Source organism: Melospiza melodia, chromosome 4 (assembly GCF_035770615.1).
Source record: "Melospiza melodia melodia isolate bMelMel2 chromosome 4, bMelMel2.pri, whole genome shotgun sequence".
NCBI classification, from domain to species: Eukaryota; Metazoa; Chordata; class Aves; order Passeriformes; family Passerellidae; genus Melospiza; species Melospiza melodia.
In genome coordinates, this window is record NC_086197.1 from 64,973,721 (window position 1) to 64,987,590 (window position 13,870).

General features: G+C 37.1%; 1 protein-coding gene across 2 annotated transcripts in view; it reads left to right on the plus strand.

Moving 5' to 3' along the window:
* Positions 1-13,613, plus strand: part of LIN7A (lin-7 homolog A, crumbs cell polarity complex component) — a 46,747-nt gene extending 33,134 nt beyond the window's left edge. Inside the window, exons 3-6 of one of the 2 annotated variants that reach the window (XM_063154972.1) lie at positions 2,848-2,919; positions 5,283-5,492; positions 9,824-10,032; positions 11,549-13,613. In XM_063154972.1, the coding sequence (XP_063011042.1) occupies positions 2,848-2,919; positions 5,283-5,492; positions 9,824-10,032; positions 11,549-11,591 (534 nt within the window). In that variant the 3' untranslated portion in view covers positions 11,592-13,613. Of the gene's footprint in view, positions 1-2,847; positions 2,920-5,282; positions 5,493-9,823; positions 10,037-11,548 lie in introns of both variants that reach the window. The other variant, XM_063154971.1, reaches the window with a different exon arrangement.
* Positions 13,614-13,870: the final 257 nt, after the last annotated feature.

Here is a 13,870-nt window from a genome sequence, read left to right on the forward strand (position 1 = left end):
GTTTTGTCATTCTTACACTCAAATTGCATTCAGGATTATTTAACTGTCAAATAGGATAATTTGATTTACAAATGCCTCAAGCAAATATTCAAGACTGGTTGCATCTGTTGCTTATAGACAGTGAGATCTAACATGCAGGACTCTCTTTCTGTAAGAACTGAGGTATAGATACCACAATCACTAATACCTCTTTGCAGAACAGCATTTTAATCTGTTAGCATTTAGAATTTAAAAATTACCTAAGGATTATATGACACTATTGATCATATTTTTCCAGAAGTTTTTGAGCTGCTGGATTATTTTTTATCTTACTAATTTGATCTCACACTCATGAGTGTTCTTTCACCAGTATACAAATTAGTTACCAGGATACTGGATATTAAAAAAGTCTACCAGCTAGATATTGGTAGGATGCAGTCAACAGGAAGTTATATGACTTCAAACCCAACAAACAGTGAAATGAATGCTCACCTTTGTGTTTATTGAGCTTAGTCATGAATATTTTAAATAATTTTTAGTAACTCTTCCTTTATATGAAATACTGTGACCTGTTTTTGAAGCAATTTAATGTCATAATAGTTCAATATTCAAATATATGCCTTTAGACATTTTAGCAAGCCGTAGCATTTAAAGCTGTGCAAGCAAAAACAATATGTACAATCTGCTGTCATGTTCTAAGATGAAGTGGAACCTGAAGAAAATACAGTATTATTAGTAGTTCAGTTCACTATGGGTTTGAAGAAAAAACAATGTAATGACTCATTGTTGCAATTACACACAATTATTCTTCTTATATAACGTAGTAATTCTTCTTATGTAATAATAAGTCCTGCAGCATAATACAATAAACACTGAACTGATCAGTGCAGAATGATGCTGAGTATGTAGGCTCAACCCATTTTTATGACAGTATCATCCAGTACTAAGACATAAGAAACCAGAAATCCTGTAGAGACTATAAAAGAGCTTTCTTTTCCCAAATGTTTACAAGTAAGGGCAAAATCCTGGTTTCTGCTGTGGTCGATGTCCATGTTCCCAATGGAAGCAAGATTTCATGTCAAATGGAGAAAGCAGGAAGATTTTCAGCATGATCTCCTTGTCTCAGTTTTCTTCATTGGCCCAGGCTTTTTTCTGAATTCCAGAATTCAGCTCTAGAATGACATATGTGCTGTCAGTAGTCAAGACAAAGAATCTTTTGCTGTATTGTGGAAGTGTTTGTCGTATTTTAGATCTCTGAAATGTATTGCATTTGTTATCTCCTTTCCTTTCTCACCTTTCCCTTATGTATGATACCCCAAGAAAAAAGGTTTGGGGATAAGTCATCCCCCAAACATTTTGCTACTTATGACTGCTTGATTAACAGTATGTCTGTCCACTGAAATCAGAAATGAGACACAAATCTTAATTCTGTTTAGATGTTTGCAGCATATGCTTGTCAGTGTGTTAAGTTTCATATTAACAGGCTCAGTGTGGAGAGATGCATCCTTATGGTACTGCATAACAAGTCATCAGGACAGGACAGTGGGGAACACTTGTCTATCAATGGGAAAAGCCATTGTTTGTAGGTCAGCTAAGTACTTCTCCAACAAACTAACATTTACATTACCAAAGAGGAAAGTTTTGGCACTTGTGTTAAAGCATCAGCAAATGAGTGAAAGATAAAATTATTTTTGAAAGTACGTTTGAATCTGCACTCCTCAAGGAACCTAAGGAGATTGCTGTAAAAACTGACATATTTTACCAGCAAAGGTTCTCTCTGATGAGAAGTGGAGCCTGAGACACAGGACATATGAAATGACAAAATTTCTGATGAATTAGGTTGAGAAAATGCCCACAGTAAATCAGTAGCATATAGCAACTTTTTTTTAAGTATGTTGATTTTATAGAAAAGTTAAATAAAAGGTTTTGTTTGTTTGCATTCACCTTTGTTTTCCAAAAAACTTTCTGTATGTTACACGTAAATATTTTTATTTTTTAAGTTTGCTTTCAAAATAACTGGCTAGTATCAAAGCTTTGGTTGTTATTTTTGCTCTGAGAGTGTGACAAATCTAGAGAACAAAGGCAATGTAAGACAAAGCCTTTTCCTTTCTCTTTACTGGAGATGTTTAAAATGGAGACTTAAGGATCAGGGAAGGTGGGCCAAAAGTGTATACCAGAAAAAAAAATTGCAGAAATTTATATATATTGACATTGCAATTTTATGTAATTTATGTGTATGTACAATTTCTTTTTAAAGGATAATCTTACTCATTGATCATGTCCGACCAGACCTACCAGACTGTAAACCCTTTTCACATTCCTAGTTATATTTGATTGATTTGGAAGGTAGTACTGTCACCTTTCTCCGGTGCTATTTTTACTTCCATTCTTCAGCTGAGTAGCATTTTTCTTCTTCTGTGTGCTGAGCAGCTTACATATGTTTTAAAATCAGTTTCCTAAGTCTTTTAGTTCATAAGAAAGTTCAGAGACCAAAGAAGTCATTGTTGGAGGCTGGGGCACCACTCAAGTCAGTTCAGATCACTTGCATTCAAGTCAGTTGCCTGGAAACACGAATTTTTGAAAACAGAACTTAGCTGGTTTTAGGAAACTACTTGCTAGAGAATGGAAGGGAGTTGTGTTGGAAGATGTAAAGTTAAGTTTGGAAATTATTGTGAGAAACACAGATTGATGTTCTCTGTTAACCTAAGCCTGCTCAAGTTTAGCTGGCACTTTACTATGTGTTTGCATGAATACAGCATTAATGGACGTTAGTCCTTTGAGGGAAAGGGACTCTCCTTATCTGGGTTAAAATAAAGTCCTTGTTTTGCTCCTATAATTAATTTCATTTTGTTTTCATGAACATTTTAGGTGTATCAATACATGCATGAAACCATAACTGTTAATGGCTGCCCCGAATTCCGAGCCAGGGCCACTGCAAAGGTAGGATACGTGCAGCTGTTGAGATACGTGGTACCAAAGTGATCCAGTAATTGACTGTGCGCGTGTGTGTTTCAGGTATTCGTGTGTACACTGTAAGAAAATTTAGACATCAGTGGCAGCCCAGAGTCTAGAACCAGTGCTACTTCCCAGGTAACAATCATAATGGAAAATTTCAACCTTTATGCTGCTTCTGTAGCTTAAGAAAAGAGAATGATTTTATGGAATATGATGCTTTTTGAAAAGTTGCTTTGCAAAAGCAAATCTACTGGTTCTTCTATAGCAGTCTGCCTGCAACAACCAATATTTTAATGGACTGTTTTCCCATACATCTCATCCAGAGAGGACACAGTTATTTGGGAGGTAGAAACTAAACAATCAAAATTCCCCTTTTAACTAATGGGAACTGTAGGTACTGAGCAAGTGGTAAGGATGAACAGTGACAGAAATGGCCTGATCAACATTTTATTGACTCCACAGCTAAATGTAAGCCTGGGGCTTTTTTTCTGATATATTGCCTGTTTTAATAAAATATAGTCTCTTTGTCCATGTGGACCTGCCTTTCTTATATCCTAAGACAATTACAGCTATGTTACTGCTGCTGCTGAAATTATAAAGGATTTCACACAACCATGAAAGAACCCATTCTATGTGCCAGTATGAAATATGCTCTGTATTTCATAACATGCAGAAAAATAGATGCTTCCAAACCAGGGGGTCCACCATGGCTTTCTTTTTTCCATTATCATTTTGCACAAAACACTGTCTTTTATGTGGTGTAACAGATTCTATGCAAAATAAATTGCAAAACCCGTAAATCTTTTTTAGAGATACTTCTTTATGGTCCCACTCCTGTGAACATAAACTCCCTGAAGTCCTAGTGGAACTAAGATCTCTTACTATTAAGTATTTATTCTCAGAGATTTTAATCTAAAGCTGTATCAGAAGAGGAAGGTTGGTAGTGTGTTACAAAATGATTTAAGAGTATTTTAGGGAAGCAAGCTCTATAATAGCAACAAATAACCTAATACACTCTAAATTGCAGCGTATTTTCCATATTAAATAGGACTTTCTTTTCTGTAGGCCATTTTTCTTATTTTAACCTTCTGATTGAAAGCTAATGGTCCATGTAAATTTTGCAAGATCTTTCGTTCTATATGGAGAAATGTGTATATGAAATCCTGATTTGTTTACACTGCAGATAAACATAGAAATTATTGCTGTGTTATTTAGTAAATGGGGAGAAGTCCAATTAGTGTTTCCCATTCTCATTTCTTACTCATATAGAACAGCAGGTTACAGAGCAATGTTTCAATAGTGCAATATTTCCTGGTTATTTCTGGGCTGTCTGCATTTCATTCTCCTAGTGCATTCATGTCTAACATAATATGTATGCATGATGAGAAGTTCTGCATGTGCAAAAACATGTAATTTGGAATGATCCATTATATCACATCATCCACTAGCTTCGATTAAGCATAATAAGCATTTAGGACGCTCAAAAATATTAGTGTGATGCAAAATTGTTCAAGCAGTTTGAACTGCGAACATATTTTAAAAATGATAAAATATTCTCTTAATCTTTATTTGATGGTTTATTAAGACCAATAAGTAAGAAAATGCTTGTAGAGAAAAATCAAGTATAAATGTAATATTTTCCTGGATGCAAGCTTTACAGTATGCTATTTCTCTTTTTTTCCCCCTGGAATAAGTTAAACAATCTAGATTTTTGTAATTGATTTATGTATCTGTTGTTGTCTTAAGATTTAATTTTTCCATAAAAGTTTTGACAGAATTATATAATATAAACCTCCTATTCCTGTTCCAGAAGTTACTTAGTTTGCAAGACTTCAAAGACTTCACAAAGATTATAAACTAAACTTTTAATTTAATAATATAATCTGAGAATTTAAAATAAATAATTCCATAACTCTGAAAGCAAAGCAGAGAGTTAAAAATTCAGTTCATCCACTTAATTTCAACTAGGAACATGTTAGAGATCCCATTATCTTATCCCACAGGGATAAGTTTTCTCCCTGTGAAAAGGCAAAGAAGAAATGCACTAATGATCATAAATGAGGGCATCACCCCAGAGTAAGGCTTCCTGGTGCCTGCTTCTGGCTCTGCTGGTAACTTTCTGTATTATCTTTGACAAGTCACCTAACTATTTGTTCCTCTGTTTATTCCTTTATTTCAAAAAACGTTGGCATAGAACTTAGTTTTTAAAGCATTTTCAGGTAATCAGAGAATGTCATAATAAGATCCTGAAATGTTTTCACAGGAAGGAATTCTTCCTGCAAATGAACAACAAAGTGTCTATCACTGTTACCCTTAAATAGCCAAATCAATCATTTTTTTTCTTCCAGGCAACAGTTGCTGCATTTGCTGCCAGTGAAGGCCATTCACACCCGCGAGTGGTGGAGCTGCCAAAGACTGAGGAAGGCCTGGGCTTTAATGTCATGGGAGGAAAGGAACAAAATTCACCTATTTATATTTCTCGTATCATTCCTGGAGGAGTGGCAGAAAGGCATGGTGGGCTCAAACGTGGGGACCAGCTGCTTTCAGTTAATGGAGTGGTATGTGGAAATTTGATAGAGCTTTCATATTCATCTGGATTTTCATTTTTCACAGCTGCTCTAACATTGTGATTTAAAATGCAGCCACACGAAACAAAAATAATTAGTTCTGTGAGAGACCTTCAGTGTGCGTTTGTGGTGCAGTGAGGCAGAGCTCCACCAACAATTTTGTGCCATTATAATTTCTGTTGTAATGGAGAGCGCTTGAAGAGCTTCATTTCAAAACCACACCGCCTGCCTAATTTACAAGGAACCTATGTCCTTAATAATAATTGATAATTCTGTAAATCCGTCCTGCAGTAAAAGCTTAATAACAGAGTGTCGTTCTTTCAAGGGCACACAGCCCTTTCCAAGCACAATCATGACACAATGGCACTGCTGTAGTCTTGTGACCTTCAAAAGCTCTGAACACATAAAATTGAAAGAAATTTGGTAAGCACATTTGGTGCTGATTTGCAGTGGAGGGTGCATTCTAGATTTCTTTTAGTGATATTCATCCAGCTGTGATATCTTTGTCAGAGAAATCAACATATCCCATACAGGGAGCATGTATGCTTGGTAAAATGGTACATTTTTTTCATGGTCATTTTTCATGTAAATCAAGTTGGAGTATTTTGGAGTAATTTCACTGTGAATGTCAACATGGAGGTAAAAAAAAAGGGCTGTTGGATTAGAGGACACATAAGGCTCTGACTCCATGATACAGGTTAAATTCTGCCCTTGACATTACTTTGTAAAAGAGCACACAAAAAGCAAAATGAAAGTATTGAAAAGATTAGAATACTCATTCACATAATCTTACCCTTCCCTTTGTGAACATGCAGTCTTTTTCCATGCAAACTTCCATCTGGCCTTGTATTTAAATACATCAAAGGCACAGAGTAGCAGTTTCTGAGTTCAGTCAGAAATCTTAGACTTCAAAACTTAAATTTCTTTGTTGTTGCAAGGTGAAAAACAATAAAAATGTTCTATGTTTTCATCTATTTCTCTCAACACTAGCTATTCCCTTTCTCTTGTAACAAAATATTAGGGTAATACTTCAGACAGACTTTTTACCACTTCTTCTATCAATTATCATGGTCTCAAAAGAGAAATACTATTTCTGAAAACTTGCTTGTACCAAATAGCAATAAGAAAAGAAAAAAAACCCACTGAAAAGATTATTTAGTCTTCAATGAAAAGAACTCAATGGAATACTTTAGGAAGTTGGTTGTTTAAACTTCACACTGATTTAAAGTTAATTTGGTGGTTGTTTTTTTTCAACAAGTGATTAAAAAGGTGAAAATAGTTTCAATTTACTAATTGATGGATGGTTCTTGAAAAATCCTTTTACTGTCAACAGTATCTAGACAAAGACCAGAGAGGAAAGTGGTTAACATTCAGATATCAAGCTATATTGAATTTGACCCTCTTGTCACCTCTATTTTATGATTCTTCAGTCAAAAATTTGATGTGTGCACTTTAGAATATTTAGGTAATGCAGCAAAAAACACAGTACAAAATTCCCAATTGCATGTGGACGCAAGAGAAAGTTGCTTTAGAGATGCAAAAGAAATATTTTTGTACTCAGAGTGTAAACAACGGAATTCAAAGCTTGAACCCATGTTGATACTTGAAACAATCACAGAATTATAGCACAGTTTGGGTGGGAGCACCTTCCACTAGAGCAGGTTGCTCAGAACCTGTCCAGCGTGACTTTGAACTTCCAGGGATGGGACATCTCCAAGTTCTCTGGCAACGTGCTCCAGGGCCTCACCACCTTCACAGTAGTGAGCAACTACTGCTCATAAACCAGTCTTGGGCTAAATAATCTCACACAATATAATTTGTAAAAAGGCAAAAATTACAGAAGTGATTATTTGTTGCAAACAAGCTTGAGGCAGCACAAAAAATAATCTAAATTTAGCATTGTTCACTGGGACATTCACTCTGTGGTTCTCTTAATTTAGCTGGAGAAAAGCAAATAATGTACAGTATGTACAATAGAACAGACAGTTCAGTGGTGGGACATGAAATGAAATATCTGTAACTTGTTTGTGCTCAATCACTGATGGTTATCCAACTTTATAATTAGGAACATGAAATTAGAGCTGTGTGTTCAGAATCCAGATTTGTTGTCCCAGCATGACTGGGAAGAGTGTTCCTTGAGCTGTTTCGCTGCATGTTAAAAAACAGTGTTTTCTCATTATGCTGAGGATTTTGTAACATACTTTTGTCCCACACCCCCTAAAAATAAAGGAAATTGAAAGCAGTAAGCCCTGCAGATGGCTTGACAAAAACACTTGCTGGTGCCTGTTGATATCTGGCAAAGATTCTGCATTTGTCAGATACCTTGTGTGAGTCAGATACAGAAAGGATGCAAAATAGATTTATAATGACTAATTTGTCAACCAAATATTTCTGTAGGGATACCTAATAGAAATATTCTTCTTAGTCTCCCAACTTGTGGTCTAGCAGATGTTCTTTTTGTCTTCAGGAAAGTGATTTTTTTTTCTTCTAGATTTATGGCAAGTCTGTGAACCAGGATAGAGTAATTGTTGGTATTTGCCCACACAATATTTGCAGTTCTTTCAGCTGTTCTTGTCTCTATAATGTTTTTCAACCTTCTCTTTCATGCAATCTGCCAATGCAATAATGGAAAAAAGAAATAAGTGTATATAAGTATATGAAATAAAAAATTATATGTTAAGTAAATATATACTTTCAAAAACAATTTTACCCATTAGGTGGGCAGTTCTTAAGTAACATGAGTGTGTCAGATCCTTGCAATGTCCCCCACCAGCATAATCCAGTCAGCAAAGTACCTTGTAGAGGAATGACCGATACCAGCAGGAGTCCTTTGCCAGCCCAGCCTTAGAGGTTTGCAGAGGCAGAAACATTCCCACAGCAAAACAACTCCCTTTGCCCTTTCCTTTTCCATCTCTATTCCACTTCTGCAGCTGTTGTTAAGCAGGTAAAGTTTTTGTAATACTTTGAAAACTGGAGTGCAAGCAGCAATAAAGACACTAAGAGCAAGTTTAACCATCATATTAATAAGAGCTGAAAACTGTGGTTGTCAAGATCTGAGTGAGGTGTGTTCAGAGAGCAGGATTTGTATTTAGCGTCGCTATGTTTGCCATTGGTTTTGTCCCCTCTTTGCTTATGGCTCAGAGCATTAGGCTTAATTCTGCATCGTTACCATTCAGATCAATGGGAGTTTTCCATTGACCTGGATAGCAACAAAGTCAAACCCTTCATTTCTAATTAAAAAATACTGTCTAAACTGGAAGAACAAGGCTGGGCACAACCAGGAGAGAAAACAAACAAGCATGAATTCAATGCAGTTTGCTAGGTTGTTGAATGATGTATTAAAACACCCCATCTTATTCTAATTAAAAAATACTGTCTAAACTGGAAGAACAAGGCTGGGCACAACCAGGAGAGAAAACAAACAAGCATGAATTCAATGCAGTTTGCTAGGTTGTTGAATGATGTATTAAAACACCCCATCTTATTATTCCCGTAGAAAACAATCACAATTTCTTATTGGTGTTAATAAGAAACATCCAGCATTTTGCAAGCAAAGAAATGTTTCTACTGCATGAAGCTTGGGAAGTTACAGTGTTTGTTCATAGCCTGTTCTAAGTTCATGCTGTTGCACAGCAAAACCGAAATGACACCACTGAATATCCTCTCATTTCCTCTGAATGTCCATGCCATGCCATTCTGACCATGATTTACAAGCAAAAAAGGAAATATAAGACAATGCCAAATTTTGTACACTTTCTCTCAAGACTTATATTTTCAAAATACATACGAGTTTTAAAACACAGCAGGTAGTAAAACTTTGGTTTATTTTAAATGGGAAGAAAAAGACTTATTTTTAGATTATCTAAAGCCCGTGTGAAGGTTACAGATACTCAGGCTATTGGGTTTTTTTCTGTGCAGAGATACATTTGGTTTTGAAATGTGTCCTACAACAAGTGGACAATTGTGCACCATTAGAAAAATTTTCCCTTTTTCTTAAGGTGTGTAACAATGCACATGCCTAAAAGGCATATGATTCCAGTCAGTCCACTTAATGATAGAAATTGAATACTCTATTTAACAGCTGAGTCACCTCCCTCTTTTGGAAATTTACTGTTCCAAACAGCAATAGCATAGAAGTCAGGGCTTGAAAATTAATACATGCCCAGCAGTGCATAAGTGTTGATGCTTTCTTTTTAGCGGTCCCTTAAAAAATGTAAGGCATGGAAACTGCGTAAAACTCTGCCACACTTTCCATATGAAAAAGACACAGCTCTGGATCAAAGCACCATTTTCACTCTTAAATCTGTTCTCCCTGCTCGCAGAGTGTGGAAGGAGAGCACCACGAGAAGGCGGTGGAGCTGCTGAAGGCGGCCAAGGACAGCGTGAAGCTGGTGGTGCGCTACACTCCCAAGGTGCTGGAGGAGATGGAGGCTCGCTTCGAAAAGCTGAGAACAGCGCGGCGCCGGCAACAGCAGCAGCTGCTCATTCAGCAGCAGCAGCAGCAGCAAACTACACAGCAAAACCACATGTCGTAGGTGAGAGGATTCAGTGTTCTTCCCTAGAGTGCTCTGGCAGCACCCCACCTGGGCCAGCCACTTCCAGGGTCTGTCAGGGCAGCGTCTGCTGCCAGAGCCCATCTCAGCCCCAGACAGGAGCAGGGCAGCCCCAGGCCTGGGCACCTGCCTGGGGATAGAGACAGGCTGGGGCATGAGCCCACAGTGCCCCCCATGGCTGGGCAGGGCAGGGCTGTGGGGAGCTGGAGACTGGCCCTGCTGGGGCATTGCTGGGGCAGGAGATGGCAGCCCTAGTGCCTGACACGAGGCCCTGGGCTGTGGACAGGATGGAGGGAGCCCCAAGGGAGGCAGTCAGGGGCCTGGAGGTACCCTTGGGGACCCAGCCAGCACATACTGCCAGGATGAGCAGAGCTCATTCTTTGGTACCTTTCCACATGTTTTTTCCCAGTAAAGATGCACTTTGACAACAGGTTAAAGGAACTGGAAAATTCTGAAGCCAGTTTCCAACTGATAACCCTGAGATCAAAAGCCACTGTGCACTTCTGTCTTACCTGTAAGTGAAAGGAGTCCTGGGAATACTTTTTTATTAATATTAACAACCAGAGCATTTATGACAAGAGTATGCCACCGGGTTTAGACAGTTTAAAGCATTTTCAACTAATCTGTTACCACTCTACAATGAAACCTCAAGATTTGCTGGTGGTAGGTAAAGATAAGTCTTTGAAGCCTCTTCCTTGCCACAGGGAACACTTACTTCATTCTGGTCACTCTGCAGGGCACCTCTAAGTGCTTGCTTTTGGATACAGTTTGGTAGGAAGTATTTCATTCACTCTTAACTGACATTCAAAATCACAATAACTTCCAAGAGACTTGCAAGTCTCCCAGTGGTGTGTGAGGTTCAGAGGTTCTTTGTATATGCAGTTTTCTGAAATCAGTGAGAGTTTGTGCTGTGAATAAATTTATAGATATGCTCCATTTGCCTAAATAAAATCAAGTAGGATGATTTAAATCTCAACCCTCATCTCATAGCTGTTTATTCCCAAAACAGTATACATGTATTGAAAGAGTCAGTAAGTGACTCAGAAAGTCCCCAAATGGCCAAAATCTGAAGCTCCCAGTGATGGTCTCATCCTCATCAGTGTTGACACTGACCTCTGTTGGTAATCAGGGGAAAACACCCACCTTGTAAACACCCTGTCCTGTGACCACCAGTATTCCAGATTTGTTGGGGCAAACAAGGGCCCTGAGAAGGTTTTGAATTCCACCTCAGGGCCTCTACTCAGACAAGAGGTATAAACAGTAGTATTTCATGAAGTAAGTTTGGGGTTTCTAAGTAAACCAATGCCATTGCAGGAGACAGACATACACATGAAGTTTTTAATTCTTTTCAGTTGCCTAAATCATTTCATTAGCAAGTAAGGAATTTTTGCTGATTTTAAATTGAAAGGGAGAAATGGCAGGCAGAGACAGCCACCAGCTTAATTCCTCAATTTTTTTCTGCTTGCTCTGAGCAATGTGTTTCTTTAATTCTAGGTTGTTCTCGAGAAAGAAGAAGCCTCAATCAAGAGTTCAGTAATCAGGCAACCAGAGCTGTACTCTTCCAGCAAAAGAAAACAACTACAGGAACATGAAACAGAATTCATCTGGAGAATGTACAGTAGCAGACTAAAGTGAGTTGTAGGGAGGGCACCATCATGGTAAGGCTTTTCAGCACACAGTGGTCACAGATACATTTTGCTTCTGTGACTCTGTTCCCAATGAGAGCAGCATGATTGGTAAACCCTATGAAACAGCGAAGTCCAGGGCTTCCAAATAATTCTGTTTGATCTCCTCTTGCACTCCTTACTCTGACAAATTTCTAGTTGGCTTTCTCTAGGCACTGAAAGTTTTGTTTAGGGAGGTTAAGATTGGCTGCTTTTGAGAGCAGGATCTTTCTCTACAGTTATCTCCAAAAATGAAAAACATCAGTTCAAAATTTTGCCACAGACATCCAACTTGTACATCACGCTTCATAACCACTTTGTACTATATCTGGTAGAGCTGTTTTAACCTAACTTCCTGTTTATAATTTTCAGATTTCCCTCTGGAAATAGCAATTTACTATATTTATAAAGTATTCCATTTGTAGAAGCAATTGGCTTTTTACTCTTGGTGTTTCCATATATTTTATTATGCATCAACAGAGTGAAAAAGTTTTAGGTCAACTTTAATTTTATTAGTAGTAAAGTTAGGGAAGCCTAGAACTGTATTTTTAAACGTAGGTATTGCTTGTATCTATTATAGTTACTATTCAGAAATCTATAACTGGACATATTATATATTTATTCAATAAAATATATATTGTCTGAATGTACCTGTTAGAGAAGTAGGGTCTTTGCTTAGCATGTATTGCAAATGTAGTAAGCTAATGTTAGCAAAAGACCAAGCTTTGTTTGGCAGATATTACTGTGATAGCATAATCTCTGCACTTCTGTATTGTTTAATTTATTTTCCAGTCTAATGTTAATATATTTCAGAGAGGAGGAAATGTAAGTTGTTTCTTTTAGGACTCACACATTATCATTTAAATCAATTTGAAATTACAGTCTGACTTTTTTTTTAAATTAAACTGAACTGGAATGTGCAAGTAAAATCTGTAAGTTCTTAAGTTTACATGTCTGCTTTTCCAAAGAAGATAGTCAAAGCTGGAGGGCCATAAATGTCATCTGCTTTCAAGAAAATAAGAAAATGGATTCTTAAATCCTTAAAAGAAGATCATTTTTACATGCCTTCTATGCTTCATTAGAAAAGACTTGGGGGAGAAAAGGGGATTAGGGGAAAACCATACAGTCATTGCATGTTGGAAACTCCTGCTGATGTCAGTGAAAGTTCAATAATGTGCAGAATGGAATGTACAAATGGTCAGAAGCAGTGTTCTGGTTATGAACTTGGAACCAAGTCAGAAGCAATTAATATATTGGAGGGTCTATTCTCAAACAGAGAGAGACAAAGCAAAACAGGGTAAATTGGCAGTATCATAGCATATGTTAGAAACCAAATGCAGGCTAGCCAACAGAGTTGACAGTGTTTGATCAGTGTAAGTAGCCATTGAAAGGAAATTACTGTATGTTTAAAACCAAACAGCATGAATTCATCTAGAGAAGCCTCGTTTTATACAGAGAGGTAATTATATTCAGTAATCATTGGTGACAATATCAATTAAGAGCGTGGAGCTTGAGAACTACCAGAACTGAAGATGAAATATATTGTATTGTGCTCTGCACGGTGTCTTTTTATACTTAATAAAATTGTATGTACCTATTTTAAAACTGTTCTCAAACAGGCATTGCTGTTAATATTGAAAGTTTTTAAGTTGTTATTATGACTGCATATAACGGTCTTGTATCTCATCAGTATGATTAGGATTACCCTGATAGCTGCATTTTCAGAGACCAAGTATTCAGATTTAGTCAGCCCACTGTACTGCATTTTTCCAAACCACCTCTCAACCTCCTTCCCTCCTCTTCCTCAAAAAATTTGAGTGGAATGTGCTGATTAATAAATTTCAGTAATAGACTGTCATTCATATAGAGAAGCATATAAAATTCATTTTCATATATTATTATTCAATAAATTATTTATACACATTAAAATTAACATTCTAGTCTTTACCAACATTTAACAGTAAGAACTGTCAATGACTTTGAAGTGAAAACGGGAAGAAATAGCTTTCTGTTGCTTTTCATGCCTCTTACTGATCAATAAAACATACAGCTACGTAATCACAAAATAACCACTGTCCCTAAGCCTGTGATATGGTTTTGGATTTTAGTCAGTATTTTCATTTATGATTTAAATGTATTTAGTCCTGATTTA